The sequence below is a fragment of the Eucalyptus grandis genome, chromosome 11 (assembly GCF_016545825.1).
Source record: "Eucalyptus grandis isolate ANBG69807.140 chromosome 11, ASM1654582v1, whole genome shotgun sequence".
Classification (NCBI taxonomy): Eukaryota; Viridiplantae; Streptophyta; class Magnoliopsida; order Myrtales; family Myrtaceae; genus Eucalyptus; species Eucalyptus grandis.
Window position 1 is genome coordinate 29,957,676 of NC_052622.1, and position 15,469 is coordinate 29,973,144.

Below are 15,469 nucleotides of genomic sequence, written 5' to 3' on the forward strand. Positions count from 1 at the left end.
ATGGGTGGATGAGCTTGACTTGTCCCAACAAATAAAAAACCCATCAATGTGTATTGTTGTTATTCGGGTTGCATGCTCCACCTGCAATGGTCGAGTACTATGAACACAAATCAGGTGCAAAGACCGACCGTCCCGCAAAATATCTTCCCGCGAAATCTTTCTCGCATAAGGATTAAAATGGACGGCGTGCATCAACTCTTCTGCCTGCAGCGTGAGACTTAATCAGCAGTAAAATCCCTGTGAACAGGATAATTTAACCTCAATACAAAGTTTTGGTTCTGTGATTAAGAGACTCATTTGTTGCAGATTCGGAGACAAGGTTGAAAGGAATTTTTTGGAATGCCGTTCTTTTTGGGCAGATACTGATGAATATAGCTGCTCTCTTTCTGGATATTAATTGGTAATGTCACAACATGCTTCTCAAGTTGCTCCTCAGTTCACAGCTGATGTTATAGGACATTTTGCTCATGAGATGAGACCATACGTGGAGCATACGCTTTCATCGAAAAGCCACTTGGCCAGAGATGACTTAAGCAACTTATTGACTAAAGGCCATCAACAAAATGTGCTGTAGGAGAAAATGATCTGTGAATTGATTTTAGATCGCACAATTGATGCCGTCCGGTGCATCCATGGACGCGAGTTAATTGGGTTACTCGCGAACAACCCAAGCTGCACGATTGTGGTTCACTGGTTCGGCTTAATTCTTACTCAGTTAAAGTAGCTTGACTACATACCTAAGGAGATAGGCTTGATCATAATAGATTTGAGTGCCTTGACAGCATTAGGCACACAGTGTAGTACGAATGCAAATTTCGATGTCTCTCAAATTTAGCATTAAGACTGTTTTTCGATAGTCTAGTTTATAAGTTGAGTCGACTTTGGGGCATCAAGTAAATTTTAGTGAAAGCTTGGCCATTAGAAGTAAAACCCGCATCTCATAAAGTCAATTTAGATTGAGTTCCTGCCTAGTCTTGGACTTTAAGTAAGTCCAAGGTCGATTAAGAAACCATGTCAATTCATGATTGTCCCCCACTATATTACTAGTAAAAATGTAGCATGGTTTAAAATTGAGATCGTCTTGGCTCAAACATGCGAGATCTAGCACATCATTATCGAGGCGAAGAACATGAGGAATTGAATTTGTGCTCGATGTCAATGAGATAAATTGAGTGGATTTTATTTACACACTTAAATTTGTAAAAATAATCTACGAACAAAAGGATATCCATTTCTGTGAAGTGTGCTTGGTAAGTTGGTACTGTGAAGTCCAGTTTGCACTTCGGATCGGAGTCAGCTTCTCTATGATATATACAAACCGGGGAGAGATTCAAGTTTTGTTGTTTTTCTGAGTTTAGGTTTAGATTATTGATTGAGCTTGTGTTGATGTGTGAGAGTTCAACTTAACATTTTGATGAGAAAGACGGCCGTGCAGAAAAAGATTCATATTCACCGGTGCAAGGTTTACTGGTGCATCATTGCAAATCTAAGTTGGATAAATGCAAATCGGGCCTGGGGCAAGAAATCACCGCAAAAGAAAAGCATTAGAGCTGAATGATGGAGAGGGCTAAATGGTGCATGCAGCAACGAGCATGCCCTTGACGAAGAGTCCATAGAAGAACCAGATGGTGGTACAGAGGTTGTGGAAGGAGTGATTGGCATGAACTTCTCTCCACAAAACACAAAATTAGACGGTCCGAATTGAAAAATTGCCCTTTTAGACTGGTTCTGCTGTTATAGCTTAAGCAAAGGACTGCATCCGTAAATTATTGAATGACGTGAAGGAATACCATGATACTCAAAGGCACGGCGAACATCGTGAGGCTGAAAGCTGCACAGATCCATCCAACGGCGTTGACACGATGCTGCCATCATCACTTTGGGAACCTCCTATATTGGACAGCAGCATCGATTTCGCCGTGTACATCAACACATATGAGTGATTCACACAAATTTCCTTCAGATTTTGTTGTCAATTGAGAAAAGTCGGCATCTCATAGAGGTTTTTCATTTTTCTATTCTTCGTCACATAAATTTCTTAAGAATCAATTTCCTTTTCCTCTTGAGCTATCATGTGAGGTTGTTAGAAAGGTTTAGCTATTCAGCAAAGGATGTTGCTATGATAACGACACCGTTATTCCTGTAAAAAACCATTCAAAAGGAATTGGCAACTGAAACTTAACATGGAGCAAATCTGGTAAATAGTCTTGATAAAAAATTCTAAAATATTGGACTATTAATTTTTTTCCCAAAAAAAAGAGAATGAAACCAACAAGAAGGAAATATACTTCATGCATGTGAACTTTCTAAAAATTTGAGTAACTACTTAAATTTTTATAGTGTACTCAAAGAAACATTTTTCACCGAGTATAGATATAGCAAAAGTCAAAGTAATTACCACACATATTTTAACCTAATTTAATGAAATTTCAAAGTATTACCAGGCAAGTGAAAAAATTTGAAAGTTGATTAGCTTGGTGAATCAATGGAGTTGTTTGAAAAGAAAAAAAAAAAAAAAAAAAGCGGTTAGGTGAAAAATTCTACTCAGAGAAATTCAGTATATTGAAAAAATTTCAATATATTAAATTTTTTTAATCATGAGATGATCATGATTTTGATCTTCGAGTTAAGTTGAATTGTATTGATATCTAAATTTTGGTTACTCATTTAGTGTTTAATTGCATTGAAAATTATAGATTGATTTTTAACTCCTAAAAAAATAATTCTCATTAAAAAAACATAAGCATATAGGTATCAGGAACATTTGCATTAATACCAATAGAATTTATTAATTTTTTTTTAAAAATATATTAATTATTAATTATATATATATATTTTTTTTTTTAAAGCAAAGGGACCGGGCCTGGGGCTGGGCCGGCCCGGCCTCCTCCTTTTTCCTTCTCCTTCCTGCCTGGGCTCGGCCCAGCCTATTTCGTTTCTTTTTTCCCTTCCAGCCGGCCTTTTCCCCTTTTCTCCTTCTTCTCACGTCTCCCACGCCTCCGCTTAGGCTGCGACGTGCAAGGCAGCAGGGGCAGAGCAGGGCCGAGGCGTGATACGCGGGTCGGTATCAGGCCGGCCACGGCAGGCTGGCGGTGGCAGAGGCCAAGCGTGCCAGCCGGTGGCCCTTAAAAGCGAGAGAGGGAGCGCGGGTGAGGAGGGGACGAAAAGTGAGAGATCGAGAGGAGAGGAGAGAGAGTGAGAGCCAAGAGGGAGGGAGAGAAAACGACCAAGAGACCAAAACAGAGACGGAGCGCCGGAAGAGGGAAAATAAAGGAGGAGTTCCCCGGAAGCCCGGCCACAGCCGACGCCCTCGAGCTCGTGATTTCCTTCTCCACCGCGCCAAATTTTCCGGTGAGTTTGTCTTTTTGGGTTTAAATCGCTGCTTTCCCAAGGATCCGGCTCGGAGACGTTGCGAGGCGACCGAACTGAGTCTGATATATCTCGAGTTCAGGGACCCCACGTCCGAGCGTTCGCCATGCTTAGTTTTTGATTTGTCCTGTCTCGGCTCAACCGGAACCGAGACTTGTTATATTTAATCTATGCTTGTGCTAAGTGTGAATGAATGGTCTCTGGCTGGTCGTAACTGTTTTTGTTGTTCTCGTTCGAGTCAAGGGTGCGAACCCAGATATCGAGCGAATCCGTATCCTTCTTTTAACTATTGCCTTCCACGTGTTTGATAAAATGATAGCTTCCTTGGCCATTAAACACGTTTTTTTTTTTTTTTTTTGCCTTTCTGGAATTTTTGAATCATCAATCGACATTACCGAGGTTGTTTTGCTCGTGAGTGTTGGTGGCCATTGTACTTAATGTTTGTTCTTGGTGGCGTCGGTTCGGAGAAGATCAGAAGGTGATTAGGTTAGGAGGAGTAATTAGGTTTGATTAGTGTGGGCTTAAGTCGGTTTAGTGTGTTTAGGCTTATCTCCCATTTTCGTGGGCTTAGACGAGTGTAGTAGTTTTGAGCTCAAGTAAGATTTAGAAGTTTGGGCTTGTTTCTATTCATCACTTGAATGGTAATTTTTGGGCTTGGTTCGGCTCTGATGGAGGTGTTTTGGTTAGTCATAGCTTCAGAACACTTGGGCCTAAATTGCTTTGCAGTGGGCTTAGTGCATTTAATTTCAACAAAATGGGCTTGATTGGATTTCTTTTGAAATAGGCTAGTTTTAAAGAAGCCCAATGGTGTCCTTGGTGCCCAAGCTTGAGAGTCCAAGTTCAGCCCATGTTCAGACAGGACCCCAGGGCCCGGCCCGAGTCGCCGTTTTCTGAAATAATTTTTATTAAAAAATTCGCAACTATTAAAAAAATTCTAAAATTTGGAACAAGTTCATGATTTAGTTTTTGACTAGTTTCATTAGATTTTTAGTGTTAATTCTAGTTTAGAACTAATTTAGCATTAAAAAATGTGAAATTCTTTTGACAAAAAATTGAATCCAAAATTGAAGTCTTTAGGGCTTTACAATATGGCTTTTAAATGCTTTCTTTTTTATAAAGACAATGCCAGGTCGCTATTTGTACACTTTCATTTCGATTTTACTAGATTGCATTTTTTTCAGTACATTGATTGTCAATTTTCATGTTTAGCATGATTAGATTGAATCATTAGTACCATAATAAACAATCATCGCTTGGACACTTAATGGACAAGAATCTTAAGCCTCATAATTTGTACAAAAGCATACCCGGTCATTATAGTCAACAAACAATCAAGTTTAGGTACCGAAGAGCATTAATTAGACAATTAGTATAATTAAGTCCCTGACCCTTAAACCTCATTTTTCGTAAGAAGTGAGATATACTTCTATGGTTCACTTAATTTGTAGCCAACTCAAATAGATTAGTGGTGACTCCTCATTTGAAAACCCTCGTAGTGTCAATTGATGTTAAAATCAAATATCTTAACATCGTGTGAGATATGGGTTTAGGAAAGCCCGCACCTAATTGAAGGCTCGTCTCTTAAGCAATACTCCTAAACTTACTGTATTTTCTCCTTTGAACAAAGAAAGTAGGTCGCAACAAATTGCCATAGCTCGAACATAATTTATTGATGCTTTAAATTGTGTAAATTATTTATTCAAATTTTAATTTCGACAATTGTATTTATTTTGTTAAATGAGGAATTTTTTTTTTCACAACTACAAGTGTGAAAAATGTTGTATAATGCAGAAGTAGTTAATAGATTTCCTTCATTTGTTTGTATAGTAATAAAGATATTTAAATTGTCAATGTAAAAGATATTTTACATTAATAATAAGTAACTATCTTTTCTAACTTCTTTTTTCTTTCATTTGATTTATGTTATTTTAATTTAAGGGGTCCTACCTGGTGGTCCCCCAAGTGGGATTCCAGGAAACTGGATGATTTCCCAACAAAAGAGTAACGGTGCTGTTATTCTATCATTTTACTATCTGAGTCACTTGTCTCATATACATTTTTTTCACAACAAGAGTCAATAGGTAACTCACTTGGAAATTCTTACTACAACGTAGTTGACAGTCTGAAGTAAAAAAGCAATTAAATTGCATTCCATTAGAAGAAACTGTTCATGGTTGGACCACCATACATTCACCTCAGAATATTTCCTTAAAACTTCACAAAAGGAAAAATTAAATGAATGTACAACAAAATCCTTAGTGACGGTGCCAAAGCGAAATTACCAATCACAATTCAAAGACGTCAGTCAGAGAAAGCTGAATCAAAGTCTGCTTTACTTGTTGAGCCATCAATATTCCAACAATACCGCCACTTTTAGAAAGAAGGAATAACAAAACAATGCTAATAACATAAATCGAAACCTGCATACAAAAACTTATTCGAGAAGAGTTAACATATTTAAAAGTCGAAAATATATTCAGTGGTTTGTTAGTTCCATGTCACTAGCTAACATGGCGTGCATTAATATGAGTTGGTACAATTAAAAAATGACATGCATCTTGATTTGAAAAAGAATGAAAATACAGATATTCTCTCTCCTCATTTCCACCACAGCCACCGTCTCTTTGGCCACTTAAGAGTCCATCGCCCAATTTTGGCCATGCCCACCGCTCAAGGTGCTGAAACCTCCATCTTCAACGTCCAACTCCCCACCATGGCTGCCGCAGCAAGTCCTTTCCTCCACCTTGAACGGTCATGGAGTCTCTCTTTGGTGTGCCCTTCCATCGTCCTCCCTTCGAGTTCCTCCAGCGAGCTCCCTTCCGCAAATTGCAGCCGCGACAGACGTGGAGCCATGTTTACTTGAGCTATACCCTGGCCACGAGCTTGAAGGTCAAGAAGCCATGGACGCATCTAGATTGGAGCCTTGGTCGCGACAGATTTGGAGCAATGACGACGATAGAACTTCTAGATTTGGCAAAGACCCTTAACGGAGGTGAGCATGAAGACTGCGAACTTCCAAATGGGAGCTAGTCCATGGCCGTGAGCCTTGAAGGAGAAGTCCATGGCGACTTTGCCGTTAGCGACGGTGAAAGGAGCCAGATCTGGACGAGCAATATTAGAGTTGACCGCGAGCAGTGACAGAGGTGAAGCTTGAGCCAACCGCAAGCTACGCCGAAAGTGGTGGAGATGGTGGTTGGAAGGGTGGTGCTCTGTGATGGAAGAGGATGGACTGCAAGCAACGCCGGAAAGGATGGAGATTAGGGGTGAGCGGTTCCCAGTTCCGGTTCGGTTCCGTCTGAAACCTGGAACCTACCCTCGGGTACAGGTTCCTCAATTTTTGGAACCTGGAACCTACCCGTCAAAACCAAGAACCTGGAACCTACCCCCGTCACAGTTCCGGGGTTGGTTCCGGGTTCCAACAGGTTTTTTTTTTTTTTTTCAAGGCATCAAAATCAATAATCCATACTTGCAATTCAGAACTTCTCCAAAGCTGGAACAGCCCAGGTTGCTTAATACAACTATACATCCACCATCAAGCCTCTCACGAATACGAGAAACATCCACTTTCTTTACTTCACCCGTTGCCCCAAAATCAACACCTTCAATAACTCCTCTTCGCTACAAATAAAATAATCAACATTACTATAGCTGCCAAAGCAGAACGATGACAGGAGAAATGTGAATTGTTCGTTAAACTAATTCAAGATATTGACCAAGAGAGTAAGCATGTAAACCGTTACCTTGGCTGCAAGAAAGTTACCACTTGCGACACTTAAACCAACTTCATGCAAACGGCTACTATGCCCATGACAGCGCATACTGGATATTGGGGGTCCAGGAGATAGTTTAGCCTCTATCATTAAACAAGTACCTCCAGCTGCTTCCATAGCTGCTTCCAGAGCTTTAGTGTCTGTTATTCTGTATCTTCCAACATAGTTAGGCTCATGTCCTACGAAGACATGCTTAGTATCAGCAATTAAAGGTCTATTGTTGAAAATTGATTTTATAGAAACAAAAGCAGGCCACGCAAACAAGACCTAGCCACTTCTAAAATTGAGATCCAATCCATGCAACAGACATAAAAACAAATGCTCAGTTGCACCTCATGCAAACATTAGCAGAACATATACTTTCTTTGCCCATTGTTTGGATAAATAAAAGTAAGTCAGCTACAAGGCATGAAGAACACGAATTTAATCACTTGGAGCATTCCACAACAGAATGGGTCCGCGCTTTTGTTCTTCCTGAATCCTCACAGCATTAACATGCAGCCAAACCACAAATCAGAAACGAAACAGAAGAAGCGAGGAAAAACCGACGCGTGCCTTGAGAACCGGATCCAAGTGCCGACTAGCGACGATTTCGCCGAAGACGACGACGACGAAAGTGCCGCCCCTGTGAGCTCTGAAATATGGCCACGCCTCGTGAAACCAGCGCACAAACTGCTCGTTCTTCTCCGAGCCGCCGCCGCCGCCGCCGCTCCCCTCGTCGCCCCCGCTGTCCTCTGGATCGCCAAAGGCGTGGCTCCTGAACCCGAGCCCCCCCGCCGCCTTAACCCCGAGCGCTCTGTCCTCCGCCGCCGCCAGAGGCGAGGGGCTCGAGAGCCGTGCCCTCGCTCACGGCGGCAAGGGGCGGCACGATAGCTCCTCGGGCTCAACGGTGAGACGGCTCGTTGGACGAGCGGTGGGTGGTGCTGGTTCAGTGGCCATGAGATGGTGGTGAGTAGGGCGTGGGGCGGCAGTGTGGTGGTGGGTGAAGCGGCGAGGGGTTGCGAAGAAGAAGAAGAAGAAGAGAAGAAGGGGTGGGGTTTCGGCCGAGAGAAGGGGAAAGAAGAGAGAGAAGAAAAGAAAAAGGTTGGGGGCAGGAAGTGACGTGTGAGGGGGAAAAATGGGAGAAAAGAAAGAGCGAGAAAAAGGAAGGGAAAGGCGGGAAGAAACGTAGAGGAAATCACGTGGGGGAAGCGACTAGGGTTTTTTTTTTTTTTAATTTTGACAGGTTCCGGTTCCGATTCCTACGGGAACCGGAACCGGAACCGGAACCGGGAACGCCGGTTCCTAGGAAAATGGAACCGAGAACCGGAACCGGTCTCTTAAGAACCGGGAACCGTGCTCACCCCTAATGGAGATGGTGTCCGAAGAGGTAGTGCTCAAGGATTGAGGAAGAAGAAAATAAAAATGATTTTTTTTATTACAACTCAGCAAACACGTGTCAACTTATTACTGGACATGAGTGAAAAATGCGCAATACATCAACAATTGACGTGGTGCTTTGCAACCACTAAATATTTCCTCTTGGAAGTCACGGGAACATGATATAAGTAGTTTTCGGTTCCAAATATTTTTAGGGACTTGCCATGGAATATGTAGAGTCAGCAAAATTCAATGCTCCAAAATTGAATAGAAATCCATTTATAAATGTTTACCAATGGACTTGCGTCAACTGAAGGACCTGACCAAGATGAAAAGACTCCTTGAATAACTCGTTAACAGAATTTTTGAGCAATTCGCAAAACTCTTGTTCCAGTATTGGAGGCCTAGGTTCCCTTGAGGTAACCTACTCATGTTCTTGTTGCTGCTTTGTTTTCTCTCCAAGATAGGGAAGCATAAATATTACTCTGCCAAAAAGGGATCCAAGCTCTCTTCACAGATCAATCACTCGAATCTTTATCACATGCACGTCATAGAACCGTTTCGCCGGAATTGGAGCAAGTCAATTCAAATGAAAAGTATCAAAAAGCCATAAACATATTGCATTAGTATTAATTTAATCATAAATATTTCAATGGACCAATTTAGTCCTAAATCTTTTTACATTAGCACCAATTGAGTCCATCCGATCAATTTGGATTGAAAAGTGTAAACATGGACACTGACCATCTTATATGGGACAACTAGCGTTGACGTGGACATTTAAAAAAAATAATTTTCCGAATTTGTTATTAATTTTTTTCTTTTCTTTTTATCCTTTTTCTTTTCCATTGTGGCTGGCAAGGCTTGCCAGAGCCTTGTTGACCATTGGGTGAGGCGCAAGGCCTTGCTAGTCGTGGGCGAAGGCGGCCATGGCCTTGCCCGCAACCACTTGTGCCTCGCCCACATTTGGGCGAGGCCGAACAAGGGCTTTGCAGCCCTTGCCTAGTGCCGGGCCGCTTGCCTATAAAGATAAGAAGGAAAAGAGAAAAAAAAAATAAAAATTCATAAAAAAATCAAAAAAATAGTTAAAGAATGATAAAAGTTGTCCATGTCAGCGCCACTTATATCATGTAGGACGCGCGGTATCCACATCAGCAATTTCCAACCTAAATTGATCGAGTGGACTCAATTGGTACCAATGTGAAAATATTTAGAACTAAGTTAGTCCAATTAAAAGATTTAAGACTAAATTGATATCAATACAATAGTAATATGCAACTTTTCACGAATATATTTAAATGTAGCTTTCTCTAGGGGATTGGTGAAAATATCTGCTAATTGATTCTTTGAATGAACAAACTGAATATTAATTCATCATTTTGTAGGAGTTCCTTAATCAAGAATGTGGGCAAATACGTTGTTACTAGTCAGTCCTAAGTCCTCAAAGTCTAATTATTCTGGTGTGTCCACGCTTGTAAATCATCGTTTGTAAATCTAGCAAACTATGGGAGACTAAGTCTGTCGGAATTATAGAATAGAGACCAAAATTGAATCGGTATAATGGCACCGTCAATGAATTTCAAGTGAAATTACAAAAGTTGTTCCTTAGTCAAGAATGCGGTCAATTCATTATTATCGAGCGGTGTACAAGATAGCTATCAAGTACCAATTTCCTATTCCTCGACTTGATCTTCTCGACCAACTCGGCATACTATCTTTTCTAAGATTAGTCTTGGAAGTGGATATCATCAAATTGGAATGATGGCTGGAGATGAATGGAAAAGCACCTTCAAAACTAGAGACGGCCTCTATGAATGGATGGTCATGCCTTTCGACCTCTCTAATGCTCCTTTATATTGGCCAGGCAAGTGTCGATAGAAGAGGGAGAAGCCAAAGCTCGTGAGTTGAATGTGATGTTCATTGAAACTAGTGCAAAAGCTGGGTTCAATATAAAGGTAATCACCAAACGAGTTGAACCTACTTGTTCCTGGCATTAAACAGCAAGCATGCTTTTTCTCTTTATTGTTGTGCCAAAGGAGTATTTATGAGTGTTTGACAATCAATGAATCTATATTTACCTATTGCTTGCTGCGTCAGTTAGGATTCCCAAAAAGTAGAAGCTCAAAGTAGGTGGCCCTTTGTAATGACAAAAATAATTCAATATTAATAAGAAATAAGATAATAATTAAGAGCTTTTTTTTGTTTGTGTTTATGTGCTATTTTAGCGAAAGTATTCCTTGAAGCTGTTAATCGAGTCTCTCCTTGAATCAAATTCTAGCTTTTCAGGTTCGCTAGTCGTCTTCGAGGTCTTCTCGACCTTGATAGAAGAATCATCCGTTACTTTATCTCCTCTAAAGTTTTCGGAGGCCTTACCCGAAACAGGAGATGAACTAATCGGGTAGCCATTTGTCAGTGGATCTTGTGATTTTTGTGTAGGAGTTTCAATTTCCAAACCTGGTCTCTGTTTAGAATCAAATTCATCTTTTATCTTTTCGAGAGCAGCAAATAGCTTTTCAAACTTTTCGTGGTCCTTCCTCCAAATCATCCAATTTGCTGCTTCAGGCCCCACCCCTTCTTCCCATAATTGGCCTTTCCTCCGATCTAACTGCGGTTCCATTGGGTAGTGAGTTATCCTCATCGAAGATGATGAATTTGACTTGGTCGACCCAGAGCGGGCTCTGCTTCTTTCCCAGAAGCGATTTGGGACATCCCCTAAGGAAAGGTTGGTATGTCCTCTGCATTGCATTATCAAGCGCATTTCAATTGTTCGTCCATTGATTTCTATGTCATGCTAGGAAATGAGGTCCAGATTGTAGTGATCTTATAATGGCAATAGAAGAACATGATAAACGTAGGGCCGGGATAGAGAATAAGATAGCCTTTCCACTAGGCTAATGTGGTAAGTGATTTACCGGGAGTTGTCCACGCAAGTATGGTTTAGGAGTAACAGAAATTCCTTTTACTGAAGTAGAGACAACTCCTGGCCCAAAAAAACTTAAGATGACTTTATCTTAATCTAAGGGTTCCTGCTAGTTGATGTGGCTAGTCACATGCTTGGAGAGAAGTTGTCTTACGCTGATTTGTAGGCAGTGTTGGTGCTTAAGGCTTGTAGTTTAGTTGGAAACTAATTGGACAAAAGAGATTGGCTGAGGTGTTGTTGAGTTCTGTTTATTATACTTTCGGTACGGCTGATTTGGGATATTTAGTTTTCCAAAGCAAACTGGAATGATGCCAGACATTTAAAGCAACTTGAGTAGGGTTGAAATCGTGTGGAATTGGTTCTGGACTTGCTTAGAACGAGTGCAATAAGATTGATCCTAGCCAAAGGTTCCATAAGGACTAAGTCTAAACCCAACAGGGTCCTGGGATTAAAAAAAAAAAAGAACTGTTGAAAATTGAGAAGAGGAAGTAGGATTTCATGCCCCTTCATTTTGTCTTCACTTGTAGAGCCATGGGTCAGCTTGATTGAGAGGGATGGATAACTAGTGATAATGGTATAATAATCATGTAAGTGAGAAATATACCTGATCACAATCTTCGGAATTTGCCCAAATAGAGTTTGTTTGGTTTAGCTCGATATTCATAGATTTATATTACTCCTTCAGGAAACTGATAATTGTAGATATCACAATTTTCTACCATTAAAAAACTTAAGTTGAGACATCACTCAAGATGCGACTTTTTAACTTCCTGTTACTTGCTAATGTTGGTGCATCGTATACTTGGAGGAAAGCCGTCTCGCACATTTTTTCTTTTTTTCTTTTTGGGTTCTTTGACGGGTGCTAGGGGATGTTATTAGAGTAAGAAATATGAGTACATCAGATATGCACAAGGAAAGAAAGAAGGAAAGAAAAGGCAAAAAATAAAGGAAAACATCGAAAGATTATGAGAAGTCAAAGCAAGATGTCCAAAGCCGTATAAAAGAGTACATGAGAGATGCAACCAAAGATTAACCCTCAAGCAACTCTTTTAGGTTTTTAGGTTGTGTTGGTGAATATGGCGTGTTGTTTCTATGCTAGGGCACCTAGCAATGTTCACCTATCCTGGTTGGAAAATATTTGGATAAAAATGATTGGTTGATGTGTTGGGTTATTCGGTTTGTTATCCTTTCAATAGAGCTGATTTGGGGGATTTAGTACTTCCATGAGAACCATGCCTAGCATCAACAGCAACCTCAGTCGAGGTCTGAAGTCATGTGGATAATTTATTTGGATAATAAAAATGTTGTTAAGTCATGACAATTAATTTCATGCTGTTTGCACCTTTGCCAGAGTGATTCTTGTTTGTGTTGTATGCCTTGTGCTCTGTTTTCTCCAAAGTTTGTTGTGATGTCATCAAATATTCACGTTCCTTTGTTTTTTCTAGTGTTGAATATGATTCACTATTGAGGTACGTTCTAATGTAGGGTGGCCTGCTACATGCAGTGGCTGGAAATTCAGCTGGGATAAAAATCTATGCTGTGTTTGTTTCTAAAGTTTCGGGGGAATTACTTCAAAACTATGCTGGTTCAACTAATGTGGAGCTGTGGATAATTCCAAGCTTTGAAGGCTCAGCTTGGTTGATCATGGCTATTTCTTTTATTTCCCTGCTTGCCATGTCAGCAGTTCTTGCCACATGCTTCTTTGTCCGTAGGCATCGCATAAGACGAGAAAGGCCTCGAGCTCCTCGTCTTAGGGAGTTCCATGGAATGAGCAGTCGTTTGGTTAAAGCAATGCCAAGTCTCATATTTACTGCTGTTTTAGAGGATAACTCCACATCAAGGACATGTGCCATATGCCTCGAAGACTACAATGTTGGGGAAAACTTTCAATTTCAAGCTCGACATAGTAAATCTTTGGGCATCAGTCGCATGATTTTTACCAGAAATATTTTCGCCGTGTAATGCTTAGTCATCAGTAATGGATGTGCAGAAAAAGACATAGCCTGTCTCTTCCTCCAATGTGCTAGTCATGGCAAAGGACCCTAAAAGGTGGTCAACTTGGTTAATCATTTAGCAAAGAGAGAATGTGGATGAGGTGTCTTTTCATTGGGCTACGGTGTAGGCTCCATTTCTAGTGTGCTTGGGAGTCCGATTGCGTATGTTTCAACAGCAATTTGTTTAAATCACACGAGTGGCACGCGAAACTTTTCTTTGTACGATTCTCATTCTCAGTTTCCCGTCTCCACACGGTACTCATAGAACTTAGGGAATCTCTATTTGGTAGTATTCTTATTGTCTGCAGATGCTGCATTGCTGCTCAATAACTTTATATCAATTTAAGCTGTCTTTTTCTGGCCTATCTTTGTTTAGATTGAGCTGCTATTCACTCACACAATCTTATATGGTATCTTCAACTGTGGACAGAGTTTCATGCATTATGTGTCGACTCATGGCTTACATCGTGGAGAACTTTCTGCTCAGTTTGCAAGCGTGATGCAAGAACTTGCACAGGTGAACCCCCAGCATCTGAGAGTACACCATTGCTTTCATCGAGCCCTGTGTCTGTGGCTTCCTCCTCTGCTTTGTCTTCTGCTAGATCATCGGTGGCATCATCATCAGCCATCCAAATAGCCAGAGCGTCACATCCTCCATCCGCATCTCGTACTCCATCTTTCTCGAGCACTTATATGCAGCAGTCTTTTAGGTCCTATAGACAATCTCCTCCTCTGAGCATTAGCCGTAGATCAGCTGACCTCCGGAATGCATTGTCTGACCGGTCTCAAGGATTGTACTCGGTTTCTCCCCACTCGATGGGTTATCCCTCTATATCACCTGTCAATTCAAGATACATCTCACGTTACATTCCAAGCCCGAGCAACGCCTCCGTGAGTTTTATCAGTTCTAGTCACCAGCATCACCCGTTACACCACAGTGAATCAGCTGCAAGTCTCTCACCTTTTGTGTCCGCTCAGTACCTTCAAGGGTGTTGATTGATACTTGGTTCATGACAGATTGCCTTTGCTGCTTGCAATCCAATCCAGTCTCCAAGTCTCAAGCAATAATGCAACGGTATTGCTAAATTATACTGGATTCAGTTCATACATCAGTACATGTCTTGATTAGGTTTGAACCTGAATGTCACCAGCTTCCCTCCCATTGTAAATTGTACCATGAGTTTTGAGTTTTTGTTATCTGTTGGAAGTGACCGACATGGTCCATGCACATTGAGGCTCGTTGAATTTTGATACAAAGTGAGCGCGCTCGTGATGGCTGTGCAGATTTAGTTTTCTAGTCTGTTTCTGTATAGAATAACTGCCAATTTCACAGATCTTATAACCTACTCGAGTCTTCTACTCAGAAAGATGCACTTAATATTTAATCAGCACTGAGCTCTCCCCATCTCCTCCACCCCCCCCGGGGGGGATAACCTGTTTTGCTTTGTTCATGAATCTCACTCCCTGTTTTGTTGTTTTTCTTTTTCTCTGTCTTCTGTTGATGTTTCTTTTCCCCTGATTTTGTCTTGTGAAGCAATACTCACAAATCTAGGAAATTACCCATCTGGTGCTTCTCTGCTTCTTCTTTCTTCTTCTATATTTTTTGGTGGCAATACCCGCACTGTGAAAGTCAGGAGAGTGATGTTTGGTACCGTTCAAGGCGTGCTCAGCCCCAAAAAACACCGACTTCTTGATACTATAGAAGCAAGTTTAGTACGTCTGGCAGATTTGAGTATGATAGCAAATGTTTCATAGCAAGTTAAAAACGTTCGCAATACGGTAGCTGTACTACTTCCTGTACAACATACGACAATTACCTTTCCTGTACTACATACGACAATTACCTATGAAAACCAACGATGGTAAATGTCTAGTATATTTTGTAAATTATCGAATGTGCAGTAAATTCAGTATATTGTTAAATGCATCAATTGTTAGCGGCGAACATTTTCTACGACAGTTCGTTTGAGGACACAAAGCTATAATTGGTAAATGTTAACGCGGATTGGTTGCCGCTTGTTTCCCGGCAATGATAAATCCTCTTTCCGGTCAATTGG

General features: G+C 40.9%; 1 protein-coding gene and 1 long non-coding RNA gene across 2 annotated transcripts; one reads left to right on the forward strand and one right to left on the reverse strand.

Annotated features, from left to right (window-relative positions):
* Positions 1-6,818: 6,818 nt before the first annotated feature.
* Positions 6,819-7,316, reverse strand: LOC108959937. The gene is made up of 2 exons (XR_005547596.1): positions 7,110-7,316; positions 6,819-6,987 (listed from the first exon to the last, which is right to left on the reverse strand). It is a non-coding gene; the product is annotated as an uncharacterized LOC108959937 (long non-coding RNA).
* Positions 7,317-10,728: 3,412 nt separating this feature from the next.
* On the forward strand, positions 10,729-14,408 carry LOC104428386 (receptor homology region, transmembrane domain- and RING domain-containing protein 2-like). Its single transcript, XM_039305252.1, has 2 exons — positions 10,729-11,220; positions 13,843-14,408. The coding sequence occupies exons 1-2, from the start codon at positions 11,142-11,144 to the stop codon at positions 14,406-14,408; spliced, it is 645 nt and encodes a 214-aa protein (XP_039161186.1). The 5' UTR covers positions 10,729-11,141.
* Positions 14,409-15,469: the final 1,061 nt, after the last annotated feature.